Here is a 16,097-nt window from a genome sequence, read left to right as displayed (position 1 = left end):
CTGGGTCCCTCTGCCCCCCGTGGTCTCTTCCTTCCTGGACTCTTCTGACGCTGACCCCCAGACTCTTCTCCCTCCTTGCGGCGGGCTTTAGGACCTGGCTCCCTATCCGGGCTGCTTACTGTGCCGCCTTCCTGTGCATTTGAACTTGGCGCGCGCGCCCAACCTTCAACCTTCCTCTTGACCGTTTCCTCGCTCCCCGATGGAGCTGTGGCCAATCCTGACTCCTGCCCTCCCACTTGCGTCGAGCCGCCTGATCCCGATACCTGGGACCCCTCCTCCCTACTGCGCTCTGGTGGGGAAGCTGGCCCCGATTTCCAACTGCTGCTCTCTGAGTCCCCTCTGGTCCCTTCTTCCTGGGGTGTCCCCCTAGGCGCCCCCCTTGCTCTGACCACTGGCGCCCCTTTCTGTGAATCTTCCGATTCACTGGAAAGACTCGGAGACCTCGGGCCGCTGTCATCGCTCATATTTCCTTCGGATTCCTCCCCCTCGCTCTCTGTTTCCTCCCTTTCCTGTGCCTCTGCTCCTGAACCCCTGACAGTTATGTACTCTTTGGAATTTACATATCTGAAACAGAATATATTTAGGATATATATTGAATAAAAATTTACTAGAAAAATGTATACGTTAACCTTTTTATAGACCCAATGGATTCCTCTTTTCTGGAAGAACTATATATATTGTGTTGTTTTTTTCTTCTTCTGGCATTTTTTCTCATGATGCTGGGCTGCCCCCTCTGGGACTAGGGAAAACATCAATAAATCCACATTCTCTTGGCAAGTATATTATGCCTGTGTTGATTGCAGCTTGTTTGAGATACATCTCTCACACTTTCTCGTACTGGTTAATTAATTCTTCTCATTGTACACCCAATATAAGATAAATGCCTATGGAGGTGACTGTTTAACTTTTTTTTTTTAAGATTGCTTCATACTTCTGTGAAACTCTTTTTTATTAACACTGTTGACCCCAATGCCATAAGTATTTTGTTCTTGATTTTGAGAATGTGAGACCCTGTTGTCCATAAATGGGATTCATGGCTTGATAGGAGATCACACAGAGAAAGTGGTCATTATTATTGTTGTTGTTGTTATTAGTTGTTGTTGTTGCGTGGACAAGTGGAGACCCCCCCAACCCCAGGCAACACCCGGATGAAATAATGACTCATGTGCTATGGGATTGAAATTGGCCACAACTTTATTAAAAGATTCAGATGTAGGGAGATCTTGGCTTAGGCATTGGGTGTTTATCCCTCCCAGTGCCCGGTCGGGGATCTGGGGAACATCAGGGTTATCCTAAAGTGTAGGGATTGGGCTGGCTCTGGAAAACATATGTTTAAGCAGAGTGTCCGCCCCCCATTTCGCTGCAACACAGGGGAGAGAACTGACAACCTATTGGTGTATGGCCCATGACTCCCCTCAAAACAACCCCTTTAACGGGGAACCCTGGGATTGCCACTGTGGAGGGGGCATGGGTCACCGCTTCACGCCCCCCCCCCATTTAGGGAAGATAGACTAAAGGATTCCGCCCAAGGCCTGAAACCACCAAAGTTGTGAAGTTTTGCTACGGGGAAGGCTACAGGGAAATTCCTTCCCAGTCCTTTAACAGCAACCAATGATGTAGCAGCGCTCACACACCTGTGAAGAAGAGGTTAACCTGTAAAAGAAAGCATAACTGAGGGAGGGCAGGGTGGGAGAAGCTCTGGAGTCAATTGAGGACTCCCAGGTAAGTTCCACCCTCTATTGTGTGAGTAGGGCAGACCAGCTCCCCTGACAACGCCTCCCCAGCTGGGATTGGTTAACTGTCTGAGGTTAGATGGGAACCTGCAGGTATCCAGCTTGGGGGGGGCGGGCAAAGCCAGGCAGTATTTCCAGGGGTCACGTAGGATCAGGAGGGGCTGTGTGCGACCACGCAAAAAGAGCCCCCCCCATTTGATGTGAGGAGCGGTTGTTGTTGTCGGCCAAAATTCCCAGGGCAGTTCAAAACATGAAATACAAAATGAGAATACATAATTCATAATAAAACAAACAAAAACAACCCAATAATTCCCCTTCCCACAAACACATTTAACAAGAATATATCTCTGGACTCAACAACAAAAATAGCAGTTTTGAGAAGTAAAGGTAAAAGGTAAAGGACCCCTGGACGGTTAAGTCCAATCAAAGGCAACTATGGGGTTGTGGCGCCCACCTCGCTTTTGAGAAGTAGCAGAATATCAGTGGCAGACAAAATGGACACTGGCAGCACAGTCCTATGTATCGTTAATCCCATTGTGTTCAATGGGGATTACTCTGTTTAAGGTTGCCGTTTCAGATCCTACATTGATCTTGTAATCTTTGACCGTCAGCCATGGCAGCACTTAATTGGTTAAGGGTGTGAAAATGTGAGCATGCTTGCTTAAAACCCATCTTCTCCACTTCCACCCTGCAAAAGATGATCAGAGCTGTCAGTGGTAGCCACCGGGTTGAGAGAGAAGAGATTATTGTGCAACCTGGCAACTTTCTATTTCACCTTAAACAGTACTGGGCTAACTGCAATATTCCTGGCCTGCCACAGTAGATTTATCTCATCACCACCCCAGTTATCAGCTGCTGCTGCTGCTGCTCCTCATCCTCTGGCTATCACTTTCTGGTTGCTTGTCAGACAGAGCAAGCAGGGCATGGGATCTACTGTCCTTCCTTTTCTCCCCTATATCGTATGGGCTAGAGTGAGGAGCAGATAAACAAACAGGATCCAATGGTGAAGACAAAGGGTAGATCCAGGAGGTTCATGACAGTGTTCCCCCTGCTGGATGATGGGCATTTTGGCAGATGGCCAGCATGCTTGGGCATCCTTGAAGCTCGCCTTAGATTTCCAAAGACAATCCGATGTATTTTCTCATTGGCCTCAACTGGCCAGTCCTTGTGTAAGCAGTTCTTGAACTACACCTTGAGTTTATTAAAATTACGAATTATATGTTGGGGTGGGGAAGGAACTTATAATGAATGATTTATGGTGGTGATTAACTTCTTCCTTTTGTGCTTATAATTTTGAACTACGCTGAATTATGTATAACTATCTTTGCACAGTGTTTATCGCATTTGGGGAGAAAGTGCTGTTCGTATTAATTTATGCATTAATTTTTAATACTCTATTTATAAGTGCACTTCTAAACCTGATCGATATGCAGTATATTATTTTGTCACTCAGCTTAAAAGGCATTGCGGGCTGTTCCAAGTTTGTCTGTCCCTTGGTAGAAAGCCATTTATTTGTATTTAGGAATCCAGCTCCCTTTTTTTTTTGCAGCTGACATGAAGAGAAAAACCCTTGTAATAATAAACTGATCTCCGACTGATCTATTCAACCATTATGAAAAGGGATGTTTTGCCACAGTTTCCTTGTACTTGACACTTGCATTTTTTGACAAGTGAATCTTATGTTGTAGCAGTGTGTTCTGCATTATCCTGCTTATCAAACTAGTCTTGTTTACAGTTTCCTACTATGCAGAGGTTACGTGGAGCCTATTCTTTTATCATGTCGAGAGAGGAAAGGGTGATGCTGCCTGTGGGAAATTTTAGCAATGATATTCCATGCAGCATGATAAATGGAAAGACATTGAGCTTTATATTGTGTCCCCTATCCTGGGATAGGTAAAGAGTGCTGGCTGGAGATCAGGATTTCAAGTGAGGGCAAGGCTGGGATTGAAGAGCTTTGAATCCTTCTCACGCCGCCCTGCCAGCCCTGAGCCACTTTGCGAGGCTGGGATCATTCAGTGTTCCCTGTGCACCAGCATACCACGCTACACCACTGCAATAAATAAAACATACAAAAGTACCCCCCCCCCGAACATCAGCATAGTGCATTTCTGTCACACAGGGAAACCACAGCTAGTTCTCGCACAATCGAGATTAGGGGCCAAGATTTCCTGTCAGGTCCAGGTAGGTCCAGGGCTGGATTTAGGTTTGATGAGGCCCTAAGCTCCTGAAGGTAATGGTGCCCTTTATGCGTCCAGCTGTCCTTTGTCAACAACAAATTGTTGTTGTTTTTTGTGTTGAATATATGCTATATGGTAATTTATGGACCTACTAGGTATCTAAAGCCATTTGCACATAACAAAGTATGTATTTTATCAAAGTAATTGCTGGACTGAAATACAATTAAGAAGAAGTATATTAACAGTGAAATAATTATTAAGCTCTAACTTAAAATGAATTTTTATTCATAACAAACTTAATACAGTCATACCTCATGTTACGTTTGCTTCAGGTTGAGCATTTTCAGGTTGTGTCCCGCGGTGACCCAGAAGTACCGGAAAGGGTTACTTCCGGGTTTCACCGCTCACGCATGAGCACAAAATGATGTCACTCGCATGTGCAGAAGCGGCGAATCGTAACCCGAATGTACGCAGACGCGGGTTGCATTCTTTTCAGGTTGTGAACGGGCCTCTGGAACGGATGCCGTTCGCAACCAGAGGTACCACTGTAATGCAAACACATTGGCATTTGGCAATAACAAAAGTTCCTTTAGAAACACAGTTTACAAAGACCCATAATCTAGTCTCTAGAAATTTGCTATAACATGAAATAATAATAGGTGTAAATATATGATGCAAACTACTAATAATTATAAATAGCAGAATGTAGGCATGAGCAAACCAGTGATATCTTAGGGAGCAGGCTAGCAGGCGGGGCCCATTTCTTACATCATAGGGGCCTACACAACACAAAACACTGTTGCTGTATATAGGTTTTATTTTGTTTTTTTATCTTATATTTTGGAATTTTACATCCAGTTTTTTTGTCCTTTAATTTTTTTGGGGGCCCCAAGAGAGTGGGGCCCTAAGCTATAGCTTGTTTAGCTTATATGTATACATTATGTATGTATATGTATAGCTTATATGTATACATTATATATGTAGGTCTACTTTTCAGTCTCACTTGAGCCACACTAATATCTCCATTTTTTGAGATTTAGCCCTGCTCTCATTCCCTTGACTTTTATCCTACAAGGCACTATAATTGCCTAATTGCCACACGTGTTTCTGTTCCATTTGATCAATAGCTTAGCTTTCTGCTGCTGCTGCTTTTTTAAAAAAAAAGATGTAGATGTGAAATTTCAATATGTAATTGCTTGCAGCACATCAGGCTACTACCAACAAAGCGGCAAGGTGTTAGTATGTAAAACCTTTTTTAAAATTCAATTTCTCACAATATTTGCAGATATAGATGAGTGCGCTGAACCAGTAACTGCTGCCTGTGGAGATCATGCGAAATGTGAAAATGTGTATGGAGGATATAACTGCTCCTGTAAGGAAGGTTATCAACCATCCACAGGAAAATTACAGTTTAAGCCAAATGATGGCACTTCCTGCCAAGGTAAATGATATTATAGAGCTTTATGTGTTATTATAAAACTATATCTTCTGAGAGGCCCACCGGTAACTCTTTATCTTCAGTTAGATTAATCAGCTGGATATAAAAAAGTGGCAAGATGTGAATACCTGCATTATTATTGTGTTTTTTAAAAGAGGGAGAAAAGACTGATAGGTGTGTTTGCTGAAAAATAGAAGTAGCCTGTCGTATATTATAAAATACAGAACTGATTTTCGTCCATTACTTACCAACCAAAATCCATTAACCGTTAAGGGGTCAAATACACTATATGACTGTAGCTTTGCTATTATCAATAGAGCCTTAGAGATATTCCAGAGTTGTGCTACACTTGAGTAAAGATTGGGCAAAACACGTAAACAGGAATGCTAAGTTGGTACAATGAAATCACCTTTGCTTAATGCTTTCATGCACGTGTCTTTTTGGTTCAGACTGAATTTTTCGTCCAAGTCAGTTTAAATACAAGTGGCTTTTAAAATAAAAATTTAAAAACGCATTGACAAGTATCAATGCATTACAGTGAGTATGTGGCCATCACACATTTAACTGCGCCTGCCATAACATGCAGTATTGCTTACCTCATGCTGTGGCATCACCATGATATACCATGTTTTCCTCACCCTCACTCCACAAAATTGGCTGCCACTGATTGGGGCAGAGAAATGCAGAATGTTGTGATGCCACGGCATGGATAGCATGGAGGTACAGTGCTGTTACCTCATAGGGTAGCCACACTTGTCGGTTTTGACCATTCAACATCTATCCCTAAAAGGTTCAAGACACCATACAATCAAATTTACAAAACCACAAAAGAGAAAGAACAAAGCCAGGCATGTCACTGATTTTTTAAAGAAGCTTCATAATTAATCAGATGAGCTCCCATCTATTATTAAAGGTAAAGGGACCCATGACCATTAGGTCCAGTCGTGACCAACTCTGGGGTTGCGGCGCTCATCTCACTTTATTGGCTGAGGGAGCCGGCGTACAGCTTCTGGGTCATGTGGCCAGCATGACTAAGCTGCTTCTGGCGAACCAGAGCAGCACACAGAAACGGCGTTTACCTTCCCGCCAGAGCAGTACCTATTTATCTACTTGCACTTTTGATGTGCTTTTGAACTGCTAGGTTGGCAGGAGCCCATCTATTATTATAGCTACATAAATCTTAACTTTCATAAAACATTCCTGAATATATAAGAGCATTCTTAAAAATAAAAACAAAAAGTTCGTAAAAGTCACAGCAGTAGCAGCAGCTTAGAAAGGGTATTCTGCCCTGTGTGTGAAAGGAGGAGAAATGCAACTTCTGAGAAGGTAGCTGCTATCCATGGCTTTGTAAATGCATTTAAAATAGGAGTGGGTGATAGTCGTCTATTTTGTGTCCAATTCAATTTTGTATACATGCTGAGCATATGTGGTTTGGTACATACCTCTCCCCAAAGAGATTACCCTGTGTTCAATCCTGCACCTCACAGTTAGCTATGAATGAATATATGTCGAGCCATTCACAATGCCGCATGCAAATCCAACCAAATTTAACCAAAAAAAAAGTATCTCTGGCTTTTAAAACAGACCGAATGGGGAAGTCTGGAGCCCTAGTTATCAGCCAGACTGAAATGACTGTATGCCAAGACCTTAATATTCCCTTTTGATTTCAGCAGCAATCCCAGCACCAAAGTGTGAACTGAACTATGACTGCATAGCTGAAAATATTAACAGAACCTTAGCCAAAGTAAGTAAGACTCGCATATTTATCTATTGTCAAATCTTATTTTTACTTTCCCTCTGTCCTGAAATGATACTGATAATATTTCTGGTACTACAATCTTAAGAAGATGGCAGCTGCAATGGCATACGCTACTCGGGCTGCAGGGCTGCCTGACAGTTGCGGTGCCATTATGGCTGCTTATTGCAGCATATCAGACCAGCAGCAGCCCACCTATGGTGCCACAACTGCCTCGGGCAGCAGGATCCACAGGGCAGTAGATGTGGCATTGCCCGCTGCTGCTGCCACCATTGTTCCTGATATAGATCTTCACTTACCCCTTCTTTTCTGGTGGAGAGAGGCACCATTTTGTCATTCGTCTCAGGTGCCAAAATGTCTTGGACCAGCCCTGTATCTAGGACAGCCTATATTAGACACACCTGCTTGTACACTGGGTTTTCCAGATTTATTTTTACAGCTACCCTATATGGTACAGTCAATATGGGAAGATGGGTACCTACACAAGGCTACCCAGTGAGCCAGGTCTGGGGAACCTGTGTGCTTCCAGATATTATTCAACTACAGCTCTCATCATTCCTTGGCCATGCTGATTGGGTCTGCTAGGAGCTGGAATCCAATGACAACAGGAGGATCAGAGATTTCCTACCCCTGCAGTAAGCCATGAATTGACTGAGACTTGAGCCTTCCAAGTCGACATCCAATATTCTATTCACTCTCTCATGTCGGCTCATCTTGTTAACTAATGTTGATAAATGAATATGAATGTATATGAATTTGACTGTAAATGTTAGGAATGTCATGCCTAATGATTTCAACTTTCTTTCAGATTAGAAAAATAAAAGAACCCCTGGCTGTATTACAAGAAATCAATCAAAACACTGTAGGGCAAATTTCACCTGTGGATGTGATTTCCTACATAGAAGCGTTATCTGTATCTTCTCCCTTGCTAACCATCGTGAATAACACGATTTCTGACAATGAAATGCTCTATAATCTAACTCTTAATGTAAGTGAATCGAGCCGTGCAGCAGATTTGATCTATTTTTGCAGGGTGGGGAGCAGTTATAAGATATAGTACATAACCTAAAGTACTTTTTTACTATTAATCTAACAGGAATTCATTAATACCGTGAACAATTTTGTTCAGAAGGATAAAACTGCAGCGTGGGAAGCTATCCCGGAAGTTAACAGAAGAAGAAGCCTCACTAAACTGCTGCATGCTGCAGAACAAACCACGGCACTCATGTCACAGAGCTTTCAAAAGACAACAGAAGTGGAGGTTAATGCCAGTGATTTAGGTATGCAAAAGGGAGCAAATGATTTGAAAACTGTTCCCATTTTCCTTCCAGGACAGACTGTTGATATTGAAAGCAATGTTGTGTGAATGCCTTGCAGAGGCTGTTGTTGTAGAGTCTCAATTAAGACATCTGTCTTCACACTACTCTTCTGCCCAGCTCTCTCTGTGATTGGAAATCTAAAGGGTCTCTTCACTGTGCCTTCTGCATGTGTCTTCCAGGAGCTGCATCCATGGCATCACAGGAACTCATATGAGATAGGTCAGCATCAGACACAAAACTGAGACAGAGAGTTTGCAGTTGCTCATGCTAGTTAGTGAGTAGCAACCACAGCTGTGCCATGCCATTGCAGAACTCAGTCTATTAGCATACAGATTAAGGTTAAGGACCCCTGGATGGTTAAGCCCAGTCGAATTTGACTATGAGGTGTGGCGCTCATCTCCACTTTCAGGCTGAGGGAGCCGGTGTTTGTCCACAGACAGCTCTTCAGGTCATGTGCCCAGCATGACTAAACCGCTTCTGGTGCAATGGGACACCGTGAAGCCTATTTATCTACCCACGCTGGTATGCTTTAGAACTGTTAGGTTGATGGGAGCTGGAATAGAGCAACGGGAGCTCACCCCGTTGTGTGGATGCGAATTGCCGATCATGCGATCGACAAGCCCAAGAAGCTCAGTGGTTTAGACTACTGCGCCACCTGCGTCCTATTAGCATGCATCACCCAGCTCTTCATCTCAAAACTTCATCATAAAACTGCAACACTTCAACATAGAAGTGCATAAGCTGCAGGCAACCCTAACAGGAATTACTTTTTAGGCTCTGAAATGGCTACACACCTTTTCCCAGGTGGGTGAGGGTTTCGAAACACCCCCCCCCCCCGTCCTAGCTGCCATCCCTGGGCGGTCAGAGTTCATGTTGCCAGCTGCCTACCTGGGAATTTCTCTGGTTGGCCGGTCGCTGGGCGTGACTGCCCACCCAAACCTGAAATTTAAATGGGCCAGTCCAATCAGAGACTCTTATGGTTGGCCAGGCATTGTCTGCTTTCATGCCTGGCCGACCCATGATGTATATAAGCCAGCTGTGCTGGACACCCTTGGCAAGAGGACCAAACATTTGCTGATATTTAGTTTGCTGGAAACTTCAGATCACAAGTGTGTGTGCTTTCTGTGCTATAAGTAGCAGACAGTCCAGCCAAGTAATTCCACCCCATTAGTCAAATGCTTGTTTTGCTTTGCTTTTAACTGTCTGATTGACCTTTATGCTGCCTTATGGGTGACTGAAGCACTACATTGATCGGAGCAAAGCAACAAAAAGGACTCTATGCCCTCTAATGTCATTTTCTTTGTCCAAGGTGGTTCATATTAGGTTGCTTTCTTTGGTTTCAGCAACAGACATCATTAAAGCACAGTGCAGCTGTACTCTGTGTAGCTGTATCTTTGTGTAGTAATAATAAAATATTCATTTCTACCTCCAAATATTATAAAATAAAAACTGTTCAATGGTACTATGCTTTTAAAGATGGCAATTGATATTCCATTTCAGAAATGCATTCTTAATAAAAAGGTTGTTCCTTTGAAAGTAGTTTCCATTATTCTTTAGGAAATGCATTGAACGCAAAGCAAATTAGGGGCTGCATTTTTCCAAGGAAAGGTACAAAAATGGAAATAAAAGATTTGTGCCTACTAGAATTAACGAACCCCCGAACAAATATGAACCACACAATGGTGCGTGTGTGCGTGTGTGTGCATGCGCCTTCGCTCTTAAATTACCTGGCTGGACTTTGTGCTGACATCTGTAATAAATGTTCAGCTGAGTGTAAACCTAATTGCAGAAGTGTGAGGTTTAGTAGGCTGGGATGTAATTGTGAGTTCCAAAGGAGTTTTTCCCCTTTCTTCTTTTCTTTTGCAGCTTTCAAAGTTCTTGCCTTTGATATACAGCGCATGGAGCACATTCACCAGCATGTGCAGTTGGGAGGAGAGATTATAAAGGTCTCTGCAAAGAAAAAGGAAGCAACTACTTCTAAAGGTTAGGGAGAGAAATGTGACTCAAGGAATAAGGCTATAGAAGTGAAGTTCAGTGGGGTTTTCCAGTAGCCTCCTCCTTTGCAAAATTCAGGAAAGTAAATCCTTCAGGAGGGTTTGGGATAGCCAATCCCAATGAGGCAATTTCAATGATTTCTCAAAGGTATTTCACTAGAAATGCACCCTTGGCAAGGATCAAATGCCTGCTCTTGGAAATATTCAAAGCATAATTGCAAAGCAACAACGAAACAAACCTCTGGAATAGATCCAGTTAACTTCCATGAATGGACCTGTACACAGAAGGAGCCAAGGCCCAGCAGGTGTTCCTTGCTGGGAAAAGTGGGGAGGTGATTTCCACTCATTTCCTCCTTCTCCCACCATCTCCCAAGCCCCCTTTTTTTCCCTAGACTGCAAACTTCTCCCAAACACTTCAGAACAGATTTTCACTGGCACTGGGTTGGATCCAGAGTTCGCATGAGCAGATTTCTTCTCAAAGGCAGAAACATGGTAGCTCAGTCAGTAGAGCATGAGACTCTCAATCTAATGGTTGTGGGTTCAAGCCTTACATTGGACGAAAAGATTCCTGCATTGAAGACGGTTGGAATAGATGTTCCTCATGGTCACTTCCAACTCAACGATTCTATGACATCAGAGGAAAGGAGGGGCAGGTTTTGCTAGTTTCCTCCTCCCTGCAGCTTCCTGTTCCCCCTGAATATCTGCTCTGGAAGTTTGGGGGGGAGAACAGTGTGGGAGGTGGCACTGGGAGCTGCAGGAGCAATGGAGGAAATTGCCAACAGCAACAACAAAATATTCCTCCTCATTTCAGCAGGAGCCTCTGCTGGACTTCAATGCCTTCTCTGAATCAAAGGAGCCCTTCTAGTCACAATAGGGAAAGTTTGGACCCATCTGCTTAATTTTGCATCACAAACACTCATTTTTAATACTGGTGGGTTATATTGTCTTGAGAGGCAGACATTTTTCACTGTCTCTTAACCTTTTCAATAACTGTGTGGCAAAAAAAAAGTTATGTTATGCATATTTCATGCAAAATAAATACAGATATCTATTATTTGTCATTTCCTTATTATCTTCAGGGTTGTTAGGAAACAAGCTACAACCCACTAAGCACAGTTTGTTTGATTGATAGGCACCGTTGCAGTTGTGTTTCTGCGGTACAGCAATATTGGCTCTCTCTTCTCATCATCGCAGAACTTCTCACTGGAGGAAAATTCAGAGCATGGAGAGACAGTAGGGTCATCAGTTATAGCTGTCGCAATTCACTCCACGCCACCTATGCTGTACCCAGTAGAGAAAATAACATTGACTTTAAAACATGCACAGGTAGGTTTTCTTTCTAATGAACACCTGATTAAAAGTAAGCCTACAATTATGTTGTAACAAGGAGCTACTCTGTTTTCATTTGGTTGTTCACTCACACCTATGTCATTTGCTGATATGTGCATATAATATGATTAGAGGGGAAATTACAATTCTGATTTCCGCTCAGCAAGTGCCAGGGAGGGAGTGTGTTAGCGCTGCAAAGTGTTGATAGGAATTGACAAGACTAATAACTGCATGTTGGTTCTACTACACAATTGTCAATAATTGGTTAGCGTCATCCGAATCTCCTCCTCACCTCTCAACATCCTCCATTTACAAGCTGTGCATCTGTTGCATTTGCCACGTTCGCCTAGAGAGGCAAAAGCAGATGAGCAAAATTTAGCAGGGCACTGAAGTTAATGGTGCTGGTGCTGCATAGCACAAACAGGTGACATGGTGGGCAATCAGCAGTAGATTGCTGTAATCTGTTGTGCGTGGGCTGCCATTAAAGGCTATTTGGAAACTTCAGCTGGTACAGCATGTGGCAGTATGAATGCCTGAGGGGGACAAAGAATCAGATCACATCCCACCTACTGTATTGTGTACCAGTCACACTGGCTGCCTATTGTTTGCAGGTCCTATTTAAAGTGTTATTTATGACCCTAGATGGTTTGTAATCAGGTTTTCCAAAGGGCTACCTACATCAATATGAGAATGGGATATTGGGATAACTTGGATGGTGGAGCATGAGATTCTTAATCTTAGGGTTGTGGGTTCGAGCCCCAAGTTGGGCGAGAGATTCCTTTACTGCAGGGGTCAACCAAATGGCCCTCACGGTCCCTTCCAACTCTACAATTCTATGCTTGAGCTTGAAGCTTCTGGGGCTCTGCTCTCTAGCCTGATGATCAGAGGTTGCTAGATTCAAAAGATGTGGCCTTTCAGAAGCAGCCTCACATCTGTGGAATATCCTCCCTCAGGAGGTATTTATAGTCCCACCACCGGAAATTTCTAAAAAAAAACAATCTTAAAATCTTTAATTTCAGTCTGCTTTTCATTAGCTGCTGTGCTAAGCCTGGATAGAGCCTGGTACTGATAATGCCAAGAGTGCAACTTCAATACCTGTATGGCAGATTGTCCTTCCAGCTGGGTTTCCCCAGCCACTCTATGATGAAGTTCCTTATCATTTTCAGGAGCATAATTTGTTGTTTCTTGTACTATATTGCTATTTTTATTGTGCTTGTAATTCATTAACTATCTTGTATCTCTTCTTGGGAGGGCACTGGACCTGAAAGGTGACTCAAAAGTCTTTTAATGGGGGGGGCAGAAAAAGAACAGTTTCACTGAAAATTTAGAGAAATTAATATAATTACTTTCTTTCCTCCTGTGCTAAAAGACATGATGTTACATAGTGTATGATAGACAGAAGTTGATAGGAAGTAGAATGGCATTAAATCCTGTGATTAAATCCTGACTCAGCCATAAATCCCACTCAGTATTCTTGGCGAAGTAACGATGTATTGACCTTGTCTACCTCCCAGGGCTTTTGTGAAGAAGTCATCATGATTTTTGGGGGGAAGGCAGTCAAGATCCAAATATAATAAATAAATAAAAAGTAGAATATTAAATGTGTCAGTATGCACCTTTAGCAGGTAAGCCGAGGAAAGGTTTTTGGTTTTGATGTTGTTTTGCAGGAGGATAAGGGCAATAATATGGACAATGAAAGTCCAGACTAGGCAAGCAGTATCATAGCACTTTAAACAGTCATGACTTTCCCTGAAGAATCCTAGAATAATAGAACAGTAGAATAGGAAAAGGGACTCTGAGAATCACTTAGTCCAAATCCCTGGAATACAGGAATACACAGCTGTCGCATACAGGAATCAAACCTGCAACCTTGCCCCTTTCAGCACCATGCTCAAACCAACTGAGCTATCCAGGCTGACGTTATAATAGTTGGTTAAAGATGCTGAGAGTTCTAAGGCCTCTCAAAGAGCTACAATTCCCAAAGTGGTTTAACAATCAATCCCTCTTCCCAGCAACTCTGGGAATTGTTGTTCTGCGAGGTAATTAACGGCCTCCTGCCAACTCTCCACTCCCTTAATGAACTACAGCTATGATTGTTGAAGTGGCATGATGCTGATTTTAAGGTATGGTGCAGATGGGGCCTAAAACAAGAAAGATGGGGCATTATTATTATTATTATTATTATTATTATTATTATTATTATGAATATGAATTATAGACCACCCTTCATCGCAAGATCTCAGGGCAGTTTACAGGATAAAAATATTAAGTAAAAACACAAGTAAATCGCTTCCACTTCTGAGTGGGGGCGGTTTGCAGTCTCACCGCCAGGCCCACCCCCACCTCAGCGTTGGGGCAGGACTGTGTCTCACATTAAGCTGAGAGGGCCTGGCCATGCCAGGCAGTGAGCGGCCGATTGGGCAGGTCAGCACTGGTGGTGCCAGCTGGGCAAGAACGACTTGCCCTCCAGGAAAGGCTTCAACTTGAGACTAAGCATTAAAAAGGACTTTGAGGACTTGTCAATAACCTTCCCCAAAATGGCTATTTTATGGTCACAACTCATAGAGAGACACATTTGGTATGACAGTTGCAATTATTGACATTTGGTATGACAGTTGCTGCCCAGCTTCCACTAACAAGGTCAGGAAACTCTTGGATCATGCTGTAACATGGAAGTTGTTGGCACTGGGTTGCCATGTGATTTGCCACCCAGGAATTGTCTATAACAATGAGGCCCTCTATTGGGCAGAAGGCATTCATCTTTCCAGTGGCGGAAATGACGCCTGGTTGGCTGATATTATCAAAGGAATAGGAGTTTGGTTGCAGGTGTGAGGGTATTGGCAGCGAGCTTTGGGCTCATGTGGCAGGTAGGCATTGGAATAGCTATATGGGGGGGGAGGTACAGCCATCACCTGCCCCTCCATGCTCAAGGGTATTCCATTAAAGGAACCCAGGTGTCTGGATCTCATCCGAAGTCTGTGGAGGGGCTAGAGCCATGCCCAGGGGATGTTAGAGTCAATCCACATCAGCGGGCTCCCCCTACTGGTGGTTTACCCCTACAGACTTCCTGCAAGGCCGGCAGGAAATCAGATATAGTCTGTTGGTGCCAATGCCTATACCAATATGGCTCACATTCCAATACAGTTGTGGCCTAAATTTTGCACATTAACATTAACCTAAAATTCCGTGTCCTAGTGTCTTTATTCTCCCGGGGGGGGGGGGATTTGACATGCAAGTAGTTAAAACAAAAACAACAAAACAATGACCTCTCCTCCCACAAACCCATTTCAAAGACTAGAAGGTCAGGTGGTGCAAAAAGTCCAAGGCCTGTAGTACAGTCATATACACTCTCTGGAAAGAGAAGAATTAGCAAGTCCTGGTCAAAATAAGGCCACTAGAAATGGACAGGAGCAAACATATTAATTGTACAGACATTTTTAAATCCATTATTTGGACTGTTGATTTCTAAAACTCAGGAACAATGTTTGAAAAGAAGGAGAAAGCAGATGTAGTTTTCCTTCCTCTCTTTAGTCTACCTTCTTTTACCTATCTTGTTTCATCTTTCTGTTCTGATTTTCTTTGTTTTTATTCCTGTGTTTCTCCTGAACCTGAATTATGAACAGTTCAGATTCTGGGTTTTGTGGAATAAAGGCATTGTGATGAATTGCCTCTGCTAATGTAGGCGATACTTCTTATTGAGTGGGTTTGTGCCTCTTGCCATCCATTAAAATTTTTCCTTCTGTTCCAGACTGTAGACAAAAAAGATGTTAAGTGTGCATTTTGGAATTATTCAGAAGACACAATGGAAGGAAACTGGTCTACAGAAGGATGTGAACGAGCACATTTCAATAGCACCCATACCACATGCAGATGCAATCATCTTACCCATTTTGCTGTTTTGATGTCCTCAAACAACTCTGAAGTTGTAAGTGCTCTTTTTAAATATAGTGTTTATTAATTTCTTTAAATAGTTTGTGTGTAGAACCAATTGGTCTCTGCCGTTAAATTGTTACTTCCTTCCTCGCTTGGTCTATCACTTTATTCTCACCGAGCAAATACACAATGGGATAATTCTTTAGCAGCAGTAGATATTTTCATGGTTAGGATGTCCCTGAACGTTACACTGTGAATATTCCATTATAACAATGTAAAGGTAAAGGGACCCCTGATCATTAGGTCCAGTCACGGACGACTCTGGGGTTGCGGTGCTCATCTCACTTTACTGGCCGAGGGAGTCAGCATACAGCTTCCGGGTCATGTGGCCAGCATGACTAAGCCGCTTCTGGTGAACCAGAGAAGCGCATGGAAACGCCGTTTACCTTCCTGCCAGAGCAGTACCTATTTATCTACT

At 43.1% G+C, this 16,097-nt stretch overlaps 1 protein-coding gene across 4 annotated transcripts in view; it reads left to right on the top strand.

The window, feature by feature from the left end:
* The window catches only part of ADGRL4 (adhesion G protein-coupled receptor L4), an 88,913-nt gene that overhangs the window by 43,838 nt on the left and 28,978 nt on the right, over positions 1-16,097 (top strand). For 3 of the 4 annotated variants that reach the window (XR_014527830.1, XM_083510643.1, XM_083510642.1), the window contains 7 exons: positions 5,196-5,351; positions 7,019-7,092; positions 7,913-8,092; positions 8,201-8,384; positions 10,290-10,406; positions 11,550-11,743; positions 15,495-15,671. Coding sequence is in view for 3 of the 4 variants with exons in the window: in XM_083510643.1 (XP_083366769.1) it covers positions 5,196-5,351; positions 7,019-7,092; positions 7,913-8,092; positions 8,201-8,384; positions 10,290-10,406; positions 11,550-11,743; positions 15,495-15,671 (1,082 nt within the window). In the remaining variant the exon portion in view is untranslated. The remainder of the gene's footprint in view (positions 1-5,195; positions 5,352-7,018; positions 7,093-7,912; positions 8,093-8,200; positions 8,385-10,289; positions 10,407-11,549; positions 11,744-15,494; positions 15,672-16,097) is intronic. The other variant, XM_083510644.1, reaches the window with a different exon arrangement.

The sequence above is a fragment of the Podarcis liolepis genome (assembly GCF_965112155.1).
Source record: "Podarcis liolepis genome assembly, chromosome: 6".
NCBI lineage: Eukaryota > Metazoa > Chordata > Lepidosauria > Squamata > Lacertidae > Podarcis > Podarcis liolepis.
Note: the sequence above shows the minus strand (reverse complement) of the source record. Positions and strands in the feature narration are given on the sequence as shown.